Source organism: Siphateles boraxobius, unplaced genomic scaffold, assembly GCF_051911475.1.
Source record: "Siphateles boraxobius isolate OS27281-9 unplaced genomic scaffold, OSU_SipBor_1 18, whole genome shotgun sequence".
NCBI classification, from domain to species: Eukaryota; Metazoa; Chordata; class Actinopteri; order Cypriniformes; family Leuciscidae; genus Siphateles; species Siphateles boraxobius.
In genome coordinates this window covers 11,935,629-11,961,084 of record NW_027508788.1, presented here as the reverse complement: position 1 = coordinate 11,961,084, position 25,456 = coordinate 11,935,629, and the positions used below count along the sequence as shown (strand labels likewise).

General features: G+C 39.2%; 1 protein-coding gene across 3 annotated transcripts in view; it reads right to left on the bottom strand.

Moving 5' to 3' along the window:
* Nucleotides 1–3,515: 3,515 nt before the first annotated feature.
* The window catches only part of LOC143741204 (uncharacterized), a 39,835-nt gene continuing 17,894 nt past the window's right edge, over nt 3,516–25,456 (bottom strand). The window contains exons 1-5 of one of the 3 annotated variants that reach the window (XM_077233648.1): nt 17,213–17,460; nt 17,002–17,051; nt 5,300–5,492; nt 4,879–4,953; nt 3,516–3,978 (exon numbers count right to left, since the gene is read on the bottom strand). In XM_077233648.1, coding sequence (XP_077089763.1) covers nt 3,929–3,978; nt 4,879–4,953; nt 5,300–5,492; nt 17,002–17,016 — 333 coding nt within the window. In that variant the 5' untranslated portion in view covers nt 17,017–17,051; nt 17,213–17,460 and the 3' untranslated portion in view covers nt 3,516–3,928. Of the gene's footprint in view, nt 3,979–4,878; nt 4,954–5,299; nt 5,493–16,548; nt 16,575–17,001; nt 17,052–17,212; nt 17,461–25,456 lie in introns of those variants that run through there. The other 2 variants (XM_077233649.1, XM_077233650.1) reach the window with 2 other exon arrangements.

The window sequence follows — 25,456 nt, the reverse complement described above, 5'->3', positions numbered from 1 at the left end:
GAAATTGAACAGGTGTAGTGAGTTGGAAAAGACTTTCAGAGAGACACTGTCAAATGTACAGAAAGCCGTACACCATCTCTATATGCAGCCGCCTACAATGCAGCCAGCTTTACAAAGACTGTGGGGCTGGCTACCAGGGAAATGGACAACGGGGAGTGCTTTTGGGGTTTTACTCCTCAGATGACAACCCTGGCTACTGTAGCTGGGATTGCTTTTTGGATGATGGAGGTCTTGAACAGTGAAGTGTGTGTGCGCGCAGTGTTGTCTTTGATGTGACAATTTTGGTCACTTTTTTGTAATTCAAGTGTGCTGTCAATATATATATATATATATTTAAACAATTCAATTAACTGGAAATTATTCTTCATTATTTTACTGTGGTTGATTTGCACGTTATTTTGCTTTAAATACAAAATTCTAAATAATTATTTTGTTCATATTTGTATTTTTTTTACAGTATGGACCATACAGTTATTGTGTTTTATTTGTGTAGATTATTTGTTTTTTGTTTTTTTTACATAAAAACAATTAAAACTTAATTTGTGGAAATTATTCTTCATTATTTTACATTGGTTGATTTGTACATGTTATTTAGCTTTAAATAGAAAATTCTGAAATTATTTTTACTATAATATTATATTTAAAAGTCATAAACCGTAAAGTTTGGTATACTGCTTTGATATTGTGTGTGAAGATTAGGTGAGGTCACGTATATATGCGCTCGGTTAAATAAATAAATAAATATATATATATATATATATATATATATATATATATATATATATATATATATATATATATATATGCGCTCGGTCGCAGTCATAGACAGTAAGGTCGCAGTGGAGGTGACGTATTTCCGCTTTTGAATGGAGCTCCACTCGCCCCGTAGTCTGCAGCCAGCCCCTATTGGGATGTTTATCGTCTTCCTCTATTGTAGGATTGCTGGCGGGTTGTGAACTAACCACACAGTCTGCCATCTACTGTGCTGGAGTGAGAAGATAATTCAGTCTAAGACTGAGTTCCTATATTCCACATTATAACATTATTATAGCACTAAAATCAGCAACAATTCTCTCCTCATTTCCCCATTTACATTCAGTTGTTCTACTGAGCGTTTCTCATACCTGAAATGACTTTTTGGAGGTTGGTATGTCTGTGAACATGTATGGATTTTACGGCAGATTCACTGCATTGAGTCTAATACCAATTACAGTTGCTATTTCTATGTTGCTATCTTTACATTTGTACTAAGCTTTTGACTTTTTACAATAAAACTGAGCATGCCCATCAAAAATGTATTTATTGCATTTTTAAAAAATTATCGGAAAGATATATTTAAAATATATGAGTGTTAGAAATGGGAAGCTGATGTATGTTACTATAAGATTTAGATGTGATAAATGATGATGCCTGAGTCTGACTAACATCATGTAAACTGTCATGGGACACAGGTGAGGGAAGGCTTTATTTATACCGGCTTCCTCTTGTGCTGATTGGTTGATTACCTGAACGTGCTCCTCCCGAACTTTGTTACATCTTCATTTCTTGATCCATGAAATATTGAAATGACTGATGATGTCAACAAATGTGTCAGGAATCAATCAGACCCATTCACATCCACAACACAAAGATCACACTCACCCGAATACTAATCACCTGCACCTGTTATCAATCCCAGCAATCACTGAGCAATACAAAGGAACACACTTCACCCCCAGTCCCTGTCGAACCTTGAACTAGGAAAGACCCACTAACCTGCTCTCTGTGCAATTTCAGACGATCGATCCCGAACTGTTCCAGTTTTTTTCCACAGAATACCCGATTGTTACTGACCTGTTTCCAGCGACCTGAGACCCATCATTCTCCTTGGTATTCCTGTGCCTTCCTTGCATGGTTTTCCTGACACTCTGAAGTCTGTCTTTACCTGCGAGATTAAAAGACGGACACTCATCAGGGTCATTCTCTCAGTACCCGTTTGAACCTCTGAACGTTCCTGCTGTGCTCCCAAACATTCATTAAAAGTTATTTTGAACACTACTAACCTTGTTCTCCGAGAGTGTATCCTGACAAAATGACGCCGTTTAGAATTAAATATGTGGTACTGCTTGTCATGGTACTGTCGCAGGAGCGAGGACTCCAATGCAGGTTAGGTTTTTTTTTTCTTTATTAAATAACATAAAACAAACACAACAAAAACTACTGAACTGAACTGGAAGCAGGGAAAACATGAAGGGACGCGCAAGTCAACGATTTGGCGACATACATGACCAAGAATGACGATCCAACACAGGACAGCAAACACAAGGAGAAGAAACAGGGAAGCAAACGAGGCAGGTAACAAGGGAGAGCAGGTGAGAAAAACTAACCAGTAAACAGATAAGATAGGTGTGGCAGTAGACAGCCAAACACAGGGAAACATTTAGGAAGCCATGTGCTTTCACCAAACAGACAATACAACACACCTAAACAGAAGAGCACACGCTCACAACAGGACAAGACACAAGCAGTGTCAGAGCTCTGTCAACAAACCAAGAATAAACAGACCGAAGTGGCAGAACCCTGAATCTAAACAAACACCTGACATAAAGAAATAATTTTATTTTACAATTAAAATACAGTTCTGTACTCATTTAAGGGTAGTATTGTAACAGTTATTTTTATCTTAAAACGTTAAGACCAAAGTCCTAAAAATCCATCTACTTAAAGGAATTTCCCCCAAAAATGAAAATTTGGTAATTTACTCACCCTCATGTTGTTCCAAACCTGTATGAGTTTCTTTCTTCTGTAAAAGAATGTTGGCAACCAGACAGCTGACGGCACCCACTGACTTCCATAGTATTTTTTTGTTCCTATATTATCAACTGTCTGGCATTCTTTAAAAGTTTTCTTTTGTGTTCAACAGAAGAAAGAAACTTTCTTTTTGATGACAGCATTTTCATTTAATTCAGCCACCCTCTTAAAAAACGTCATTTGAGTGGGGCTTTATTTAATCAGGTGAAGTCGGAGCATTGTGATGAAGATTTGATATGTTATTAGCTTTAATAAAAGCATGTTTTAAGATCATCTTTTGTTTGAGCCATTTGTTTGCAAGCAATTTTCTGTGTTTAGTTCAGAATGCAAATTTTAAATGGTCAGATTCTAGTAGAGTTACAATGTAAAGATCACATTTTAGAGAACTTTAATACACTTTATAGTAATACACAGTTTAAGATTACAGCAGGAACACTAATATAACTATATAATGGCAGCCGAACACCTGACAGTATTATACTGTGCCGCCTATATTTTCTACAGCACAGTACTGTAATATTTTTTACAGTAATAAACTTGTTTCAGATTACAGCATTCTACAGGTAAATCTAGCTGCCTGTAGTTTACTGTAAATTAACGGTTACATTTTTCTTTAAAGGTAAATGTCTTTCTAGAACTGATAGGAAAATGTAGGATTTATCCTGAACGAAAGTTAAAATCAGCTTTCAACATCACCAGTGATAAAAGAAAAGATTCTCAAAGCATTTAAAGCAGGCAAAGTTATTTATTAAGTCACATGTTCAAATATACAGACAGTAGTATGGAACAAAATACTGTATAGAAAACTCAGTTGCAACAAATAATGCACTGTTGTGCAGAGGAGGCCGTAAAAGCCTTAATCGTAGTGCATAATAATGAACAAGCCTCACGGCAGCAGATCAGGTTTTGGACAGTTGAGAGGAGAATGATCAGCCAGAGTCCAGGGAAATAAAATCCGGATCGTGAGACAAGAATCAATGTCAGGATGGTAAGGCGAGGAGCGAACAGAACCAACAAGGAAATCCTTACTCACAATTGGAAACAGGCAAGTGTTCACTGCAACAAAGCAATGCAAAGAGAGAGGTGATCGGTAAACCTGGGAAATCCCAAACTCCAGCACCAGTAACAGTCCAACCGGTCAACAGCAACAGAGAAGAAGGGCTGGAGAGGGACGGGGAATCCCACAACCTGGGCAGAAAAAAAACAAAACATGTCAGATAAATAAATAAAAACTAGACAAGAAAAAAAGGTGAACTGCAAAAAGCACAGAACACACTGGCGGAAAACAAAGAGGAAGGAAGCGAAGATATGGCTTAGAAATCAAGCAATAATGGGAGACAGGTGAGCGCAAACAAGCGGACGCGCTGAAACACAAACTGGGGTTATGGTTCCAAGTTCCGTTGTTAATGAGCAGCATAGTTCAATGAGTCGGTGTTTCCTGAAACTATAGTTCTAACAAACATTCGCAAACAGCATCGCAAAGTTGTGTGGTTGAAATGATAGCTCTAAATCTGTGGTTAGAAGCAGAGTTTCTAGTTTGCGTGACATGTGGACTCAATAAATCCTTATCTTGAGCCAAATAAGCAAGCTGACATTCAGTACAATCTGTATATTTTATTTAGAATACTTACAAATGTCATTTACGTCTTTTAGTTTCTCAAGAGATTTAAATCACCGTTTTTGAAGAGTGCACATGTGCGAACGTGCTCTACATAAGAACGAGCCTATGATTGAATCTGGAAATACAGCAAAATAACTGAGAAAAATTATAAATAGTCCTCAGATGCCATGTCTGTAATTTATAGTAAACATTCTAGCATTATTTCGATCTCAAACAGATTCATTAAAATTAGTTATTAGCCTACTCCAACATCTGCGTGACATCATTACCAACGTTTTTGAACGACCGCTTTGCGATAGTATGGTTTCGGGAAACAGTCGTGAGCTAGTTGATTTCTTCAACAATGCATCGTACTATGGTTGTGAAGCAGTGAGTTACATCATTGTACGGGAAACACACCCCTGATGTGCGCGAACGCACGTGGAAAACAGAAACAAAACGAGAAGAAAGCAGAAGGAAGAACAAACCTGTGTTCTGACAGAAGAAGGAAACTGGTTCCCCATCAGGCTCGTCTGACGTTTGATTAAACCAGCAACCGCAATCTGTCATTAAAGAGCATCAAACAAACACTTTGAATTGCACAATAAAATGTACATAAAGATGATGCTTTATCAAACATAACATAAAGCTCAGAGTAGGGGAAATGTAAGTTTTTTTTTATCCATAAAATAATGATGCAGGTCACAAAGGCTCTGTCACCTCCTTTATCAGTTTCTTACAGTTTGTACGATTTTCATGCATCAAAGGACACATCTTCTGGGTTTTTTCAGCTTATTTTTTAAAGAATTATTTTTTGTCGTTTTTGCTTTAACTGAGATTTTGACTGACTTTTACTCCTCTGTCATCATATGCATCAGTCAAAATGTGAATCAAAACCATAATTCTCACTGTTTGGTGTCTCTTTTTCGTCACTGTTTTGTCGCAAAAGACTCATTCCTCCAGACTTCCTCAGTTCCTTCTCCCTTTTTTCCAGTTCTTTCTCCCTTTTGTCCAGTTCCGCCGCTCTTTTATCCAGTTCCTTCGATCTTTTGTCCATTTCCATCGCTGCTCTTTTAAGATGTTCTTTCTCTCTCTCACTTGACTGCATGATAACATTAAGATTGTATTATTACACGTTTTTTTTTTTTTTACTTGGATTCTTTTACATTTTCATTCATTCATTGGAAAAAGCATGGTTTTATACACTGTAAATGAAGAGTGAATTCATTTTATCTGTTCACAGGAACACTGTGTAAGTTTCAGAAGTGAAACCCGGATTTAGTGAATCCCCTAAATTCAGAGATGGGCATAAATAAATAGGCTACATGTGTTTCAGACATCTATCGATTCGATACCTTTTACCACCACCAACTTTAAAATAAAATGGGTTTAAGATGTTGTCTGTGCACAAAATGTGTAATTTAAACTCAAATTTCTGGATTACTATTATTTTTTAATTACGTTGTAGTAATAATGAAAATTAGGCAGTGGCTTTCTATTCCCAACATGGAATGGATAATGAGAATAAATGTTGAACTTAAGTGTTATTTTATTTGTTTTGATTTTAGTGAAAGAAAAGACCTATTAGTGTTTAATGTTGTTATGTTTTACATGTAAAAGAGTTTCTGTAATGTTTAAAGTTTTTTTGGTTACCATTGTGCTAAAGAGTATTGTTAACAGCTTCAAGGAGTTGGTGATGCATGAAACCATCTTTCCAATGAACATTCACAAACAGCATTGCAAAGTATTGTGCAAGAACAACAGCTCTATACTTGTAGTAAGAAGCAGAATTTTTAGTTTGCATGACGTGTGGACTCAATAAATCCTTATCTTGAGCCAAATAAGTAAGCTGACGTTCAGTACAATCATTAGGCTATATTTTATTTAGAATACTTACAAATGTAATTTACGTCTTTTAGTTTGTCAAGAGATTTAAAGTGTCGTTTTTGTAGAGTGCGCATGTGCGAACATGCTCTAGTAAGGACGAGCCTATGATATGATTGAATCTGGAAATAAAGCAAAATAACTGAGAAAAATGATAAATAGTCCTCAGATGCCATGTCCGTAATTTATAGCAAACCATCTAGCATTAATTTGATTTCAAACAGATTAATTAAAATAAGTTATTACTCCACCATCTGCGTGACATAAATAACCAGCCTATTGAACAACCACTTTGCGACAGTATAGAGACCCAGTCTACGAAGAGCCTGGCCACTCCCCTATTGTACTGAATTTTGGTTGTAGTTCCACCAGAGTTCCACTGGGGGCGATCGCCCTGAGTGCAAAATGAATGGGAGTCTATAGAGCTGGAAAGATAAATTTGTCTCTTTCACCCAATTGCCGTTGAGAAATCTCAGATTTGATTGTAGGTTTTGCAAGTTCAACATGGGTCATAGGTCAAATGTTGAATGAACGAGTACTTATGTCCTTTTGATTTCTTACAGGTTGAGTTGTTGTTGCCCATAACACGCTAGCATTCTGCTAATGGACGCTGATTGGTCAGTGAAGGACTGATTACGACCAGAGGTACCGCTTGATGGCATCGTGGCATCTGAAGCGCGACCAGAATGTGTGTGAGTATTTTCGGCGTGGTCTTTACCTGTATTACTTGTATTTACGTGTATTTACCTGTGTCAGCTGTGTTGTCGATGCCTCGAGAGAAAAATGGGTGTCTCCTGCAATATTGGAGACAGTCCCACCCAAAGATTATACCGTGGCGCGGAGGAAAAAAATATTTGATTTTGAAATCTTTAATTTGCATGCTTTTATTTTGAAAGCGTAACACAGCGTCTTGTCACCGGCCCGCCTCTCAACGGCTCAGACTGTTTGGGAAGCGGGAGTCTGCAGCTGGCGAGTGGCGATATGTCAGAGGTTAAGATGAAAAGACAGCAGCAGCTCAGTTTAAGTGATTTCTTTCTCATGGGGATGAAAGGAAACAAAGGAAATGTGAGTTGGTAATAATTTTGTAGGATAATTATATTTTCTGTCTAACCTTAGAATTGTTGATGTTAAGCTGATGTTGTGATTCAACATCTAACTAGTAGTGGTGTAACGATACATACGTATTCATATTGAACCGTTCGGATGAGACTTTCAGTTCAGTACTCATTTCAAACCGAACGATTCGTTGGACCATTTTTCCTGCCGACCAAAATCCGCGCTGGCGTGACCACCACAACGTTGCGCAACTTCAACATCAAAGTTTGGACCAATGTCAGTGCAGTGCAAGGGGGTAATCCATCAGCCGGAAACTGAAGCCTCGCGGGGGCCACCATTGTAGCTGAACTTCACCTGCTGTTAGCATTCCCTTGACTCCCATTCATTTTGGTGTCACTTTGACAGCGAATAACTTTACATCTGAGGCTTCCAAAGACTTAATTTGTCCATTATTTATTTCTAAAGGAACATGACAATGTATAAAAGGCTCCGTTACTTTGTATCTTACGTTATGGCCCCGTAGAAGCCGTTTTTGTAAAAATAGGCTAACGATTGCGTCATAACCACGCGACTCTGTGTCGCACTTTAGGGAAATTACCGTATAGACAGGAGGAGAAGCTCGCAGGCAATCTTTTACTGTCTATGAGGCAATCGGGGGGACATGGAGAAATAAAGTCAAGGGAGAAGCCCATAGATAGAGAGTCCTTAAAAGCAACAGGACAAAATATTTCAACAACGTTGTTGAGGAATTGGAAATAATTAGGTGACTCAGATTTGTCTTGGCACAGCTACTAGAGGATTTACAACTGTCAGATAGATTGCTCACGTCACATCTACGTGGTCACGCTCAGTTTGAGCCTGCGCAGTCGCTCAGCCATCAGGAAGGGAGTGCTTCTAATGGGCTTCACTTTTCTCCGTTGAAATCTAGGGGCTTGCTGTGTCTATTTCTTTTACTGTCTATGGTGCAGCGCGAGGCGATCTTGATCAAACGACACTGTTTCTACAGCGCTAAGAGATCTAGTAAAGAAAGCATTTGAACTCGCCACTGAAATAATAACATCGCTGCGAGATCTAGCGAAAAGCATTACAATTTCTCTGTTATTAATGGATCAAACAGCACTGATGTGGAAACCAGGAGAAACATTGTTCCATGAATGAACAGGTTATAGGTTTTAAGTCCACAAATCAGCAACATTCACCAGTAACACTATGTAATGGAAGTTTGGCAGAAATAGTAAAATGCTTTCAAGTATATCACACATCTTTTTCCAGCACTTCAAAACTCAAATATTATGAGATATTGGAATAGGAATATGGACACCTAGTCAGGTTGCTTTTGGTAGTTCCTGTTTCATCCTCTGAGGCAGAGAGAAGTTGTATTGTCCTCCGCAGGCTCAAAACTTGGCTCCGTTCCACAATGACTCATAACGGACTTAACCATGTTGCTGTTTGTCATGTCCATCAGGATAAACTTGACTTACTTGTCAAGTAGTCAATTTGCAAGGAATTTGCAAATGACAGGAGGAAAAAACATTTTGGCTCTTTTGCCTAGGCCAGTGCTTTTCAACCTTTTGTGTGCCACGGCACATGTTTGACACTGAAAAAATCACGGCACGCAAATTATTGTGGAATTAAATGTGGAAGGATATCGGGAGAAAAAAACAAGTTGGTTTATATGTTAAAATTCTAGATGCTGTTTTTGCCTTTCACCTTAATCTTTACATGTATCTGTGTCTGTTCATTGAGGCATAAGATACAACTAAGAAAATAAAATTTATTCAGAAAATTTGAATTCAAATTTTGATCAATATATGTTATTTATTAATCTACAAAACTGGATGATTAGGCCTGCAATTAAAGAATTGATTTGATATTTATCAGTTAATTACTGCCATTCAAAATGTGTTTTCCTTTATCTTTACAAATGTATCTTTTTAGTAGAATAAAGTATGTTGGTGAATGTTTTGCAGTGTAGTTAATTTATGACATATTTCTGTTCAAACCATTAACGGATCTGTCAGGTTTCCGATATATAGCAAAAATAATATTGGTCATTTTCGTAAACTGAAATAAAATAGAAATTTCAACATAAATGAAAAACTAAAACTAAACGATACTAACAACAGTTACTGAAAAACTAACAGAAATTAAATAATAACTAGCAAAAAAAAAAATAGTTTTCGTAACTAATGTTACTCTCATCATGGATGTGCTCTCATCCTGAACCGGAAAATCACATTTTTTCCATTCCACTGCGCTACTTAATTTTTTAATGTATGGCCATAATATGGAATAAAAAGACTGTCAAAAATAATATGTGCATAAATCAAAACCATAACCATCAAAAATTGAACATAAAACAAGCTTACACCAGAAGACTTGTGAATAATGCATCTGATTATGGCAAACAAAGTGTAAGTGTATGATATAGTTGCAGATAAGTATGTTTGTCTCTTCTTGTCTCATGTGAAACTAAAGATACCACACATTTTAGACAAGAATCACACTGAGCAAAAACAAACAGCCTTGCATGTCTTGCCCACAAATAGATGTAGAGTAGAAGTAAACTAAATGTCTGACCTGAATAGAACATGAATGTGAGTATAACTATGATTAAATTATATAAAAAGATGCAACGGACAAAAAACATAAATGGATTAATACAAGAATAATGTTTTAAAGGATTAATCATAGAAATAACATAAAGGAATAATCATAATCATATTTTTTATTTTTCTTATACACTGTAATTAAATGTCTTTAAGTGTTGTTAACTCTGCTAAACTAGAATTACTAAAACTAAATAGCCTAACATAATCGAAATGTGTTCACAAAATAAATAAAAACTATAATAACCTTGGTGTGTGTGTTAACTACTCCTAAAGTGTGTTCACTAACTAGATGGGTTAAATGCAGAGGAAAAATTCTCAGTATGGGTTACCATACTTGGCCTTCACATGTCACTTTCACATTGACTCAGTAAGCAATGACTGCGATAATATCTTACTTGTTATGATAGCTGTGAATTTTAACAGAAATAGATAAGATTAATTGGATCGAGGGCAACAACCAAAGACTATAGAATTACACAAGACGCATAACTCATATTGTTTTGAATTGGGGAAATGTGCAACCCTCAATATGGCTGAATAAGTCCAGCTTTCTAAATAAAAGCCAAGAAGCTCTGCTTAGAAACAATCAGACGCGATTAGCTTGAACCAGCTTGAAAAATATTGTTTTCTGTCATGATTGAAGCGTTTAGAAACAAAATTATTGAGACAGTTGTTGTCAGATTTCATTGGTGATTTCAATTTAATCATGAATTTTGGAGAATTTGCTGTTTCCCTATTCAAAGAGATGCGTTTCAAAGATGGCCGTCGAGTGAAATGACTTGTCTCAAAGGGACATTACTACATCTCAAGTAGTTGCAGTCACTATTTTTTTTTTACTTTTTTTTACTTTGTTTATGCTACAAATGAAGTTCCTTTAACTCAATGTAGCTTTTTTTTTCTGAGCCAACATTTTTTTTTGTATATAGTCTTCACTCTGTAAATTAAATACACACAAATACTTATTAAAGCTAGAAGAATTATTCAGTCTGATTTTCTCTTTGTACTTTGTTGTAGGATGAACATTAATGACACACGTTAAGAGCTAATTAGCAGCCTGTCAGTGTGTGAATATTGAATTTGAGTTCCTTTTTCGCACTTTCTATAACTCCTTTTAACATCAAGAACATCCCGCTATTTATTACTCATCCATCCATGTTCCTTTTTTGCTCTAACGTGTCAATAATTCCTGCTAAACTAAAAGCTTCACAGATATATTTGCATACCGCGATTTATAAAGGGTACACAGCAAAATCACCAGTGTTAAATTAACACTCCTCAGTGTACAAATGTGTCCACACTACAAGGTGTCAAAACTAACACTGAACCAGTGTTAAAGTTAATTAGATAATTAAGTGATTAATTAAGTGATGATTGGCCATTAGTGGTGACATCTGATGATAATAAGCAGAATCATTGAAGGAAAGAGAAACAACAAGAACAGAAAAAAGAGAAACACAAGAACTACAACTGAGTTTGAGCCAATACAATGTTGAGATCCAACAGCAATATAAACAGCTTTGAAAATACTTTGTATACAGAAGCTGTTGTGTTTAGGCACACAGACAATTAGCATATGAATCTCAACAATGGTGATAATAAACAAACTAGTGATAAACAGATCAACTCTGAACATCCCAAAACAAGCTACTAAAGTCATAACACAATAGCAAAATAAAAGCAAACAGGAAAAACCAATGAAAATTACAACTGCATAATTCATTCATGCTGCAATGTATGATGGGAGCCATGGATGTGTTTTGATTGGTGGCTCCCATCATGCACTGCAACATGAAGCATTTGTGTGATTGTGACCATTGTTGAGATTCATATGTAGATTCTTGATGTCTGTGTGTGATTTTAAATTCTTCAGATTATTAAAGCACCACTGGAATTAGCTACTGTAATGAGAAATGAATAAAGCTTTGGTACAACCAGTTTATAATGCTGGGTGAGATCAGTGAATCAGGATACTACAGGATTGTAATTGCATCATTGACACATAACCATCATGACCTGGGCTGCGTTTCCCATAAACATCTTAAGCCTAATGCTGCGTTCACACCAAACGCGAATAGAGCGTCAAATACGCGTCTATCGCATCTAGTTGGACGCTTGAACATGTTGAATCCATTCGGGTGTCCAAAGCGAAATTGACGCACGTAAAAAGCAAAAAATTCACAAGCGTCTGAGGCGAAATCCGCTTCTTATGGGAGGGGCGAGTGCTAGGCGGTTGTCTGTTTGCAAGATGGGTGATGTTGATCGAGCATTCATCGAGAGAGTCACCGCTCTGTATTTGCTCTGGAGAGCAGAACAGCGGCGTAGGGATCATCGTCGCCGTATTTGGGTCCACCAGACCCTCCAGAGGCTTTCCCAGTTTGGCGAGTTTCACCCAATTACTCCAGGAGCTGCGCCTGGATCACGGCCACTGTCCGCCCAGTTTGATGACCTGTTGCCCCGCATCAGAGCGAGGATCACCCTCGGCCTCACCCACCTAATCTGTCATTTATTTTTGTTTTGATGATAAATGGAGCCAGCCCACAAAAGTTATTAACCTGTCTTGTGATTTTGTTTTTCTCACACAAAACTGTCCAGACACGAACTATGTTCTTGCACTAAAGTATGTTGGTTGTCTTTACATTATAATAATAATGTTTCATATAATCGGATTAGATTAGAAATGGAATAAATAGCATTCAATACAAAATTAATATGTGTCATATATTGAAATCAAGTTCTCTTTCCTTCAATGATTCTGCTTATTAACATCAGGTATCTTCAATAATGCTTAATTATCTCCTAAAGGGAACCCCGACTAGTTCAGCATGTTGGCCTTATAAGTTTAACGTGGGCGTCAGCTATAAAAAGGTGATACAAAAACACTCCAAATGTTTTTGTTTTTAATAAAAAAAGCCGAAAATCCGTTCACTCGTAGGCCGCCATAGTTATTTACGTCTCAATGCATTCTGGGTAGTGACGTGTATAGGTTGAAGCCTAGCCGCTATAGCAGCTTCGTTTATTGTTTTTCCAACGTACCGGCTAGCTAGCTAAGTTTTGACAGTAGCGAGATGAACACGTCTGCCGTTCAGCCTTTTCAGTTTGAACCCGAGAGCACCGTAGGTTTAGATCAGGAGAATAAAGATAGGTCCACTCAAGAGTTACATGAAAATGAAGATTATCAGAGAGTTGAGGAAGCGAGAGTGGGGCAAAACAGATGGTGTCTGTGCGGCAACTGCAGACATCCCAAGTCTCCCAGGAGTCTCCCGCATATTGATAGCGGCTCCCTGATGCCCGCAAATTAGTTAAAATCTCCCGGAATCTAGAGCGAGCAAGCAAGAGCTCGCACATAACGTAACTGTGCTCCAAACCGTGTAGCGCGTGCACGGCAGAGAGGGAGAGAGCGAGAGACCTTGCGGGTGTGTGTGCTGTTCGTGTGTGCCTCATGAAGCGCATGTAAGACAGAAAGACAGAGAGCATCCATCTACCGCCGTCATTTGCTTTATTTTCCCCAAGCAGTCACTATGTTGAACGCACAGAAATACCCTCAGAGATTACCAGTCAGAGTCAAATTCCTTGTTTGTTTGTGCAAACCTGGCCATTAAAGCTGATTGTGATTCTGATGGGAATATATAGTAAAAAAGAGTGACAAAAGGTGGAGCTCTTTACAGCAAACGCTGTCGTTCTCGCTTGGCATGAGACACCCCTCGCTGCAGACTGTAGCGCGGTGACGTCACGTATTCACGTCACGTACGTACGTACCACGTATGTGTTACCACGCATGCGTAAAGTATGACTATAATCATATAATACGCATGTGCACACGCGCAGTTTGTTTTTATTAATCATTTAGAGAGCATATTAATGTATTGAGTTCCCTGCAATTTATTCAAGAAATTTTCTTTACTCTTAAAAAGGTGTTTGAGACCAACAAATCAAGGGAGTTTTACAGTGTTGTCACTGTGCTGTCTGTGCAATCTATCCATCTATTTGTCTGTTCTTCCTATCTATCTGTCTGTCAATCCATCTATCTCAAAATCTCAAAAAACTACTTTAAGCTTTTAAAACTATTTCAAACTTTCAGGCTTTCTCAAGCCAACCTAAAGTTTGTTTTGACAAACTTTTTTTTAACGTTGTCCATAAACAAAGTAAGTCTCTTAGGTACTTTACAGACAAAGCCAATAACACTCAAACATATGTTTGTCTAACATCTTCCTGTAATATATTTAAAATATTTAAAAAAAGAAATTCCTATGACTCTGTAGGCTACTATGTTAATGCCTTTCTTCAAAATGATTCAATATTGTTTGTTCTGTATTTTATCTAAATTAGGTGTTGTGAACTGGAGTGCATTTTCCAGAGAATATGAGCAAGAGTTCCGGGTGCCGTACTCGATGACTCAGTGCTTTCACTGCAATATACAAGGACTGCCCACCTGGGTACGTGATGGCAGAAGCGGAGTCGCGTGTGTGTGTGTGTGTGTGTGTGTGTGTGTGTGTGTGTGTGTGTGTGTGTGTGTGTGTGTGTGTGTGTGTGTGTGTGTGTGTGTGTGTGTGTGTGTGTGTGTGTGTGTGTGTAATGGCAGAAGCGGAGCCCTGTGTGGATTTTATTCGGATAAGGAGGTTGAAAGGGCTTTTGCTCAGTTGTTTTACCAATGAAGGAGGGGAATTTCAAGCAGAGTAGTGTGTGTGTGTGTGTGTGTGTGTGTGTGTGTGTGTGTGTGTGTGTGTGTGTGTGTGTGTGTGTGTGTGTGTGTGTGTGTGTGTGTGTGTGTGTGTGTGTGTGTGTGTGTGTGTGTGTGTGTGTGTGTGTGTGTGCGTGCGCATATTTCTTTTACACAATTATCATCTTTGTTTCGAAATAAAGGTTATCACTGTTATGAGTTTTTTTTTTGAGTTGGCATGCATAATATGTGATACAGAGATTGACAATGTACTGTATGTATTTGGTTTAACTTCAAACTACTTTATGTTAATAAATGTTTTATAATGCACAAAAAAAACAATTATTAACTATTACACAGGAATGATTAAAATAAGAAATATAAGGTGCCATTTATGTTTACAGTAATTTACACAGTGAAGTGCAAAAGAATGTGGAAATAAACTTTAAAGAAAATACTACACAGATAATACACAATATATACTTTGAAATTCCTTATAAGTTTACCTTAGATCAGGCATAGTTAAAACTATGGATGTGCCCTGTACTCCTTTTTGCTGCTTTCATTATAACTTTAGAGTTTTTTTTTTATACATTAAGATTCTTTAAAAATATGATGTCAAATTTGCGCATGCGTTTTAAAGACTCGTGACGTCACCACGCACATGCGCTGTCACCGTGATATGGCGCATGCGTGGTAACACATACGTGACGTGAATACATGATGTCACCGCGCTACAGTCTGCAGCGACGAGTACTTGCTTGGCATTGGCAAGCAGTTGCCGCACAGACATTAAAGCACATCGTTATTCTCCTGATTTAAGCCTACGGTGCGCTCGGGTTCAAACTGAAAAGGCTGAACGGCAGACATGTTAATCCCGCTACTGTCAAAACTTAGCTAGCCGGTACGTTGGAAAAATAATAAATGAAGCTGCTATAGCGGCTAGGCTACAACCGGCTACAACCTATAGAGAGCCTAAGTCCCTCCCCTCCGCTTCCGGCAAATGGGACCTTATTTCGGAAAAAATATGTATGGTAGTCAATGGCGAGAGACAACTTGTCTTTTTATTCCGTCTGAACTGTGCCCTGAATTACACATATGATGTTTGTCAATTTAAAAGATAATTATGAAAGTCAAGAAAGTCACAGTTTGTCATAAAACAGAAGGGTAACATTTAGTTTTATGTGAAAATCACTCTATGAACTACATCTCTCATCTCGCACTATGTACGTCACCAAGCTTGTGTGTGTGCAGTCTGCTACAAAACACACAGGCATGACGGCGTAACGTTGCGATTATAACGTTAGACGATAGAAAAAATGACAGGCGTTAGCTTCAGTAAAGTTTGCTTCATTCATTGAGAGAAAAGGTAAGACGTCACATGCGCGCCTTTTGGGTTTGTAGTCTTTGTAATTACGTATTTTCACAGTCTTATACCTAAACAGTTTTACATCAAACTGCGACTTTCTTGACTTTAAAATGTATCTTTTGTGAGATCATATGTGTAATTCAGGGCACAATTCAAACGGGTTCCAAATATTTGTTGTCTCTCGCCATTGACTACCATACAACAATTTTCCGAAATAAGGTCCCATGGTCCACTGGAAGGGGAGGGACTTAGGCTCTCTCTATACATGTCACTACCCAGAATGCATTGAGACGTAAATAACTATGGCGGCCTACGAGTGAACGGATTTTCGGCTTTTTTTAATAAAAACAAAAACATTTGGAGTGTTTTTGTATCACCTTTTTATAGCTGACGTCCACATTAATCTTATAAGGCCAACATGCACTAGTCAAGGTTCCCTTTAATTAATCATTTAATTATCTCATGAACTTCAACAATGCTTCAGTATTAATTTTAACACCCTGTAGTGTGGACACATATGTACACTGAGGCGTGTTAATTTAACACTGGGGATTTTGCTAGAAAAGGTTAAATTTCTCACTTTATATCATCGCCACGATATAGCCTGTATCATCATCATATTACCCAGTCCTAGAAAGCAGATTGCAAAACACATTTGACTTGCTTTTTGAAAAAAACAACAAAATATTTCTGTGTGTGTGGTTTAGTCTATTCCACCTGCCATCATGTTTTAAATGTTCTGAAACACTCCAATTATTGTGTGAACGTGTTTTCCCTTTATGCATCTTCATTGTGTCAGTTTTGTAAAATATTTTTTCAGTGCTGATCTCAGACATTTCTTGTTTTTACACAGTGATGGTGCATCTGCTAAATTAACAAATGTATATTTAACGTACCAGATTGAAAGAAGGTGATTTAATAGGCTATATCAAAACAACAGCTGCATTATAATGTGAAATACTTATAAATTTCATAAGCTGTATAGTTATGTTAGCTGTCTCAAACTTTTAAATGAAAAATATATATGACTTACATGTTCTGCCCCCATTTTCTTCTGAGGTCCGGTGTTGTTTTACACAAAATCTGTAACAAAACCCATTTGAAGAAAGCATAAATGTAACATTGAAAATTACAATATGACTATATGCAACAAAAAGTACACTTTTTTGGAGATTGGCATTTGGAGATTTTCTATTCTGTAAAAAAAATGAAGTGAAAGTAAGTAATGCTGTAATAAAACTCACCAGGATTCCCCAAAAAATGTATGTGTGTGTTAATTTCAAACTCTCTCGGTGAAGTCAGACGCTCAGCTGAAGCACCTCCCCATAGAGGTTTAGTGTAACCCAAACCCAGTCGATACTTTCAGTTGGATCACAGGACTCCATGATCTTTACCGTTTGCCCAATATTTATCCTGTTTTTCAAGTATAACTGCAAGTGTAAATTATACTTTATGCTATACATCAAAAGGAACTGCTATGTGTTACAGAGAGCAGTCATGTTCTTTAAAATTCCTTAATATCATGCATTTAATAGTAGGCTACCATCGTGGAGTTTTATTTTTTGAAGACCAGTTTGTTCTTATGTATTCTCAAAATTATACAAAGAAGCACTGAACTGTTATCTCTGACCGATATTCTTTTCGCAGTGGTTGCTCAGAAATTCTATTTTGTGGGAAAGATGTAGAAATAAGCATGACTTTTAGACAGCTTTTGTTTAAAATGTATAACAGTCAACAGAAAACAAGACAATTTCATGCAACATTTTATGTACAAAGATTCAAAGCCAGGATCTTAGAAGTACTGCCATTTCCTTCAGGAAATGTACTTGGCCAAATCTTTGTTTTCCTAGCAAATATATAGACATTTGTCTTTCCCTATGTAACATAAACCACCCACAATATCTGTGCTGCTTGTGTTGGTGAAGTTTTGATGATTCACTGTGGTTATTAAAAAACCTAAAATATAGTAGCCTATATCATAACTGTCCCCGCAGAGTAAAGCTAATGGTCATTCATAATAAAGGTTGTGTGAAATATTAATAGTCTTCCAGGCTATGCTGTGCCATCTGCTGCAGCCTGTTTGTAGCTAATAATTGTCATTTTTATCTGTATTTTAGAAGGATATATCAGACATTATATCTGATATAACAACAGTAACAACATCTGCCTGGCGTGTATGGCTTAAGAACTGCAGTTTAATTGGGAATGCCTGGGGGATGCAAATCCTGCTTGAGGCAATTCCTCACTACGCCTGCTTCTCCCTTAAGCAAGTCACTTAATTCATGTCCGCTCCAGGAATGCTCCTGGCCCCTGTGCACTGACTGCCCTCCTTCTGCATAAAAAAAGGGAGAGAAAAAAAAACTGCCTCTGCCAAATGCAGAACTAATGTTGACATCCGCTAGACTTGGAATATGTAAAAATGTGGAATACTTTTCCTCCTGTTTACGCCGAAGTCCTCCGCATCATCAGCCAATTCATTTAAACTTTGGCTCGTTCCTGCATTACACCTGCAGGGGAAATGTGGGTTTTGTTATCAAAGACTTCTAATATGCAAATAATCCCCTGAATATCAGTGTGATTCTGTTCTTTCCCCTCTGTAAAGTCCAATCAGACTGACGGCCGGATCAAATCTCTCAAGGCGTGTGCTTTACCCGACTCCATACAAAAGAAATGCCATGCATTTATGCCACACAATGCCATGGCTATACCAATGAAATTACTCACACGACATGAAGCAACATGTTATGGTATTTTGCTGAATGCTATAACAACTTGAAGACGAGGATGTGAAAATAAACAACTGTGATACTCTGGAAGTGTTCTTGCATGCCTGCATTCCACTGTCAGTGTGTTTCAATCATATATCGGCCTAAACTTTTCAATAATACATGGGTTCACACATTTTATGAGGATCCTGTCAAATTGTGCTGAAGAATATGAATTCTAAAGTTAATACAAATTTTATTTCATTCATATGAATGATAAGGCCTGTTTTGCACATGCTGAATCCACGGCACACACTTATCTCATGGATCACAGGATTCACACTGCCCATGTGAGCAGCATGAAGCTGTAAAAAAACACATGATATAAACATATTTAACAATGCACCCTTTATCAATTCAGGCTTTTCTAAAGTTACATCAATCTGTTTGACAAAATACAGCTGTGATTCAGGCAACAGTGACATGCAGTCAAATAGCAGTTGCTATTCAAATGTGACTGAATCCAGACATGATAGTTTGTAGATTAATTAGCATTTGAATGTAAATCACACCTCATCATATAAATTAGATATCATGATGATAGAGTCTGTAATAAATCTTAGTGACCCACTCCAGATAGCATTTTATAATTTATGGCCATTATTAACTCTTTCCCCGCCATTGACCTAATTTTCGGACTTTCCGTGGTTTCACTGTTATAAGGTAGGGGGCGCTATTACGCATCTTCTGAAAGAGTACTGAATCTGATGTGATTGTTTTTCGGAAATTTAAATAAGGAGACCGATCTGTTTTATACGTGATCGCATCCAGTACGCATTTCCGTGACGAAGGCATAGCTAGCTAGCGAACTGTAGGCTGTAGTAACTAATAGTACTGACAGTAACTCGCGATTAGGGGAGGGGTCAGCCTCAGGGGCTCCAGTGCGTCATCAAGACCCCGTTTTAGCCCCGCCCAAAAAAATCCAGAACACAGGAATGGTGAAAAACTGTCTAACTCCACAATTCAGTAATTCACAGTTCACAGTCTTTGTAATATGTTTTAGCAATACATTTCTAACATTTATAATGTGTTTAGAATGCCTTTACAGGGACTTTAAGCAACCTCTCAGTGATAAGTCGGACAGGGCAATAGCCATAACTAAAGCATATGAGATGTTTATAGCAAAAGATATGGAACCGTACAGCGTGATTGAGTGTGAAAGATTTCATCAGCTGATGAAAGTACTCGAGCCGCGGTATAATATTCCCTCCCGCCGACACTTCACTGTAATTCCAAAACTGTATGACGAGACACGGGGAGAACTATATTACTTCGGAGTGGGAAATGAGAAGCTGCGTTTTGCAAACACGCCCCATTTATGAAAGTCATACCAGTCAGCATCTCTCTGAAATGCTGACAGACGCGGTGGCGGAATGGAAACTGGAGAGGGCCAATAGCACATTTCCTGTTACTACAGATAATGCTAGAAATATAGTGAATGCTATCGATTTAGCAGCGGGACTTGGGCCACAGATCGAGTGCTTCGCACACACAGTTAACCCGTCAGCCAAGAGTGCAATCTCACTAAACCCAATATCCCGACTCCTGGGGAAGGTTACGAAGGTGGTTAGCTTCTTTCACCGAAGCACAACAGCTGCCCATGCCCTGAAAACCAAGCAGGATATGCTTGAATTGCCTGTTCACAAACTAATACACGACGTGACAACTCGTTGGAACTCCACACATGACATGTTAGAGGGTATGTGGAGCAACAGGCTGCCATCTACTCCACCCTGATGTACAAGGATATGAAGAAGAAAGTCAAGGCCATTGCCTTATTAACTGAAAGTGAGAAAAAACTGGCAAAGGGCCTCATTAATATTCTCAAACCTCTGAAGAATGTAATCACCCTCATGAGCACAGAAACATCCCCCTCAGTTTCAATGATTATCCCACTGCAGAAGATGATACTGAAATCCATTGCATCAAGTGCAGAGGACAGTACCACCATCAAAGAAGCTAAGGCAGCCATCACTAAAGACCTTAAAATCAGATACAATGACCCTGTTGTTCAGGATTATCTGCACAGAGCCACAGCATTGGATCCAAGGTTCAAGTCCTTGCCTTACCTGGAAGAAGCCTGTGTTCAGAAAATCTACAATGATCTCACAACAGACATTGTGGACATTGAAAAGTAGGTATTGTGTGTTTTTTTTTTTTTTGTACATCTAACATACATTTAATTTATCATCAATTACCCTAATGATAATTGCTGTTTTCTTTTATCTTTTCTTTTATTGACTAAGCCAAGCATATTTAATCTATTTGTGCCTTTGTAATATTTTTCTATTCCCCACTGCCCAGCAGAGAATAATAGTTTGCTGCCATGAGAGCTGTTTGTTGTTATTAACATTTCCAAAATGGCTATTTTGTCATATACTCATCCGGGTCAACGGAGCCAGGGCCATCAGAGACTTCTCCTCCCCAGAAAAAATCTGCCATAGCAATGCTATTTGCAGATTCATGAAGAGGTCACCTCATACAAGGGCACAGGCTGCATCTCTGTGGATGAAGACACACTTGCATGGTGGAAGAGCAATGAGCATAAGTTTGCTCACATTGCTAAGTTGGCCCAATGTAACCTCGGTATCCAAGTTACATCTGTACCAAGTGAATGTGTTTTCTCAACGGCAGGATACATAGTCACTGGAAGTAGGTCTTGCCTCTCGGCAGAAAATGTGGACCAACTGATAAGAATATGAAAATGAAGTGAACAGAGGAGTGTTGATTTTAAACAATGCAGTGTGTTTGATTTTTATGCAACATTTTATTTTGATAGCCAGCATTTTTGTTTTTAATATTTAAATATATACAGTGGCACTTTAAGTTTAGATAAGAACTCCATTCATATGTTTCTAAATACTGCACTTTAATTTCAAGTGAAAAAAATGTATCCTCACTCTCAGGGAATAGAAGCATTGTTAATACGGTTTTTGTGTTGAGGTTGAATTATGTTTCACTTTATGATTATGGCCTTTGCTATTGTTATAGCCTCATTATAGGCAATTATGTTTAATGTATTTTGACTTGTTTAAAAGACAGAGTTTTAAGAGTTCCTCTATTTTTCTTTTAAAAGATACAATTTTTGTAAGAGCTACACTGAAGTTAATTTCAATCTTTGTATGCCAAAAGGCACATAAGTTCCTGTAGATATAGCAATACCCATTCTCCTTTTTTTGCCAAATAAACGAAAATGTCATCAATGTCTTCTCTCATGCTGTATCATAATCTCACCTAGATTTCCTCAGAGATGCTCCCAAAAATGTGCTTAAAGTCAAGTCAAATTCAGTTTGTGCATGATTACATGATATGACCATTTTTTAAATACTGTATCCTAAATTGTGGATAATTAAGCTATATATCATATGCTGAAGTAAATTTCTGGAGTGTTAAAGACTAAAATAAAAAATAACAACAAGAACCGTACAGAACCGAAAACCTAATATACATCTCTTTGTCTCCCCATGTCTCAACATACATAGGAGGGTGTGCCTTCCAAGTAAAAGGCCTCAAGCTCTCAAGAGGGGGAAACTCAATCCGAATTCCTATTGTTAGCAAATGGTCCCATGTAAATCAACTTCTGCCTCCAGTAAGTCTGAACTTACATTTGGAATTAGATTTCTGGCTTAGTCGGGATATATAATGAAATGCAACGAGAGCAGGGTGCGTTTTCTGTAACTGTCACGCGGCGCTGGAAAATAGTCAAGGATTCAGATGCGAGTGAAAAAGTATTTATTAATCAAAGAGAAGAACAGAAGCTCAAATTGACAGGTAGCATCCAGGGATCGCTCAGTGAATAAGTAGTAGACAGTTCTCAGATAAACTTAGTGTAGAAGTGGCAGATGATCCTCAGGCAGGCTCGGTAACGCAGGGACTCAGTGGACGGAATGCCGATCAGCGTGGAGAAGATCCTTGGGAAAACGTTGAAGAAGCAGGACTGGAACAGGGAACAAGGCACAGACCCAGGAGAACCTCCACAACCATCTGACAGAGACAAGACGAGTGAGCGAACAATATATAGGACATCCTCATTCAGAACAGCTGGCGCCGATCGGCTCATCAGTGGAAAACGAGCCAGCTGATGAGCCGCGCCCATTCACTCAACACACACACACATAGCGAGAGAGAGTCAATGAATCCATGAACCGTGACAGTACCCCCCTTTCTAGGAACGCCGCCTGGCGTTCCCAGACACCCTTACCTGTCGATTGTAATCATCGAAAATATCGAATCATTCCCAGTCCACCAAGTACTGGAATCCGCGTCCCCTCCGTCTCGAGTCCAGGATACGGTTAACCGAATAAGTAGGCTCCCCATCTACGAGTCGCGGCGGGGGGGGGAACCGGAGCAGGCGGATTAAGAGGCGATCGAAAAATGGGTTTAATTTTGGAGACATGAAATGCGGGACAAATTCTCTTGTACGCTAGAGGCAGGTTGAGGCGGACTGTCACCGGACTTATAATCTTGGTGATAGTGAACGGGCCAATGAATTTAGGAGCTAACTTATTAGAGACGGAACGGAGAGGAATGTTCTTAGTAGAAAGCCACACCTTTTGACCAGCAACGTATACGGGTGGCCTCGACCGGTGGCGATCGGCCTTAGCCTTGGTGCGCGCCCCCACTTGGAGCAGAGTCTCACGGGCTCTGGTCCATGTGTGGTGACACCTCTGGACAAACGCGTGAGCGGAGGGGACCGCGACTTCGGATTCCAGACTGGGAAAAATTGGTGGCTGGTAACCTAAACTACATTCAAACGAAGATAGGCCCGTGGATGACACTGGTAATGCATTGTGTGCGTACTCCACCATAGAGATATGATGGCTCCAAGAGGAAGGATTCCTGGCGGCCAAACAACGCAACACTCTCTCCAAATCCTGGTTGGCTCTCTCGGTCTGGCCATTGCTCTGGGGATGAAACCCTGAGGACAGACTAACGGTCGCTCCCAGTGATTTACAAAACTCTCGCCAAGATTTGGGCACAAATTGGGGTCCTCTGTCGGAAACCACGTCAATCGGGAGGCCATGTAAGCGAAAAACGTGATCTACAACGATCACCGCTGTCTCCTTGGCTGAGGGTAATTTGGGCAAGGGAATAAAATGAGCCGCCTTCGAGAATCGGTCCACCACGGTCAAAGTTACCATGTGCCCTTGAGAGGGTGGGAGGGCGGTGATAAAATCTAGCGCAATGTGGGACCAGGGTCTCGAAGGGACAGGCAGCGGTTGGAGTAACCCATCTGGGGGTCGATTGAAAGTCTTACCAGTGGCACATACAGAGCAAGCCAAAACAAAACTTTGAATGTCGCGTGCCATAAGTGGCCACCAGAATCGTTGCTTGACCATAAAACTGGTGCTATTAACTCCTGGATGGCAAGCTACGTTGGAACAATGCCCCCACTGAATGACGTCTGACCGTAATCCCTCCGGCACAAATAAACGATTCGGTGGACAACCGGGCGGAGGCGTTACCCCTTCTAAGGCCGTCTTGACCTTCGATTCGACCTCCCATGTGAGTGTGGAGACAAATAGGGTCTCGGGTAAAATGCACTCGGGAGTAGACGGGCGTTCGGAACGATCAAAAATATGCGATAAAGAATCGGGTTTGATGTTCTTGGAACCCGGGCGGTACGAGAGGGAAAAATCAAAACGTCCGAAAAAAAGTGCCCACCGAGCCTGCCTAGAGTTCAGTCTCTTGGCGGTTCTGATATATTCCAGGTTCTTTTGATCGTCCAGACGATAAAAGGTACCCCCGACCCTTCTAACCAATGACGCCATTCTTCCAACGCTAACTTCACTGCCAACAACTCTTTGTTACCAATGTCATAGTTGCGTTCGGCAGGCGATAAACGACGAGACAAAAACGCGCAGGGATGCATCTTGTCGTCCATGAGAGAACGCTGGGAAAGCACTGCTCCTACCCCCACCTCTGATGCGTCGACCTCCACCACAAACTGACGTGAAGAATCAGGGGCTATCAAGATGGGAGCTGAAACAAAGCAGCTTTTTAGTTTGGCAAACACAGCCTCAGCTGTGTCTGACCACCTGAACGTAGTTCGGGGGGAGGTCAAGGCAGTCAGTGGCGCGGCCAGTTGGCTGAAATTGCGAATGAAACGCCGGTAAAAGTTGGCGAACCCCAGAAACCTCTGTAGGGCCTTACGGGAATCTGGACTTGGCCACTCCACCACAGCCTTAACCTTCTCAGGATCCATGCGTACTCCCTCAGACGAAATGATGTACCCTAGGAAAGGAACAGACTGTGCATGAAAAGCGCATTTCTCTGCCTTGACAAAAAGCCCATTCTCTAGTAACCTCTGAAGCACTCGTCTGACGCGTTGAACATGCTCCTGAAGAGACGAAGAAAAAATCAATATGTGATCCAGGTAAACATAGAAATTGATCAACCATGTCTCTCAACACATCATTGACGAGTGCCTGGAATACCGCTGGGGAGTTCTATAAACCGAATGGCATAACCGAATATTCAAAGTGTCCCCTGGGAGTATTGAAAGCGGTCTTCCACTCATCCCCCTTCCTGATGCGAACCAAATGATATGCATTACGTAAATCCAATTTTGTGAAGATAGATGCTCCCTGCAACCTCTCGAAAGCCGAAGACATCAACGGCAAAGGATAAGTATTTTTAATAGTGATGTTGTTCAACCCCCGGTAATCAATACAAGGTCGCAGAGAACCTTCCTTCTTCCCCACAAAAAAGAATCCCGCCCCC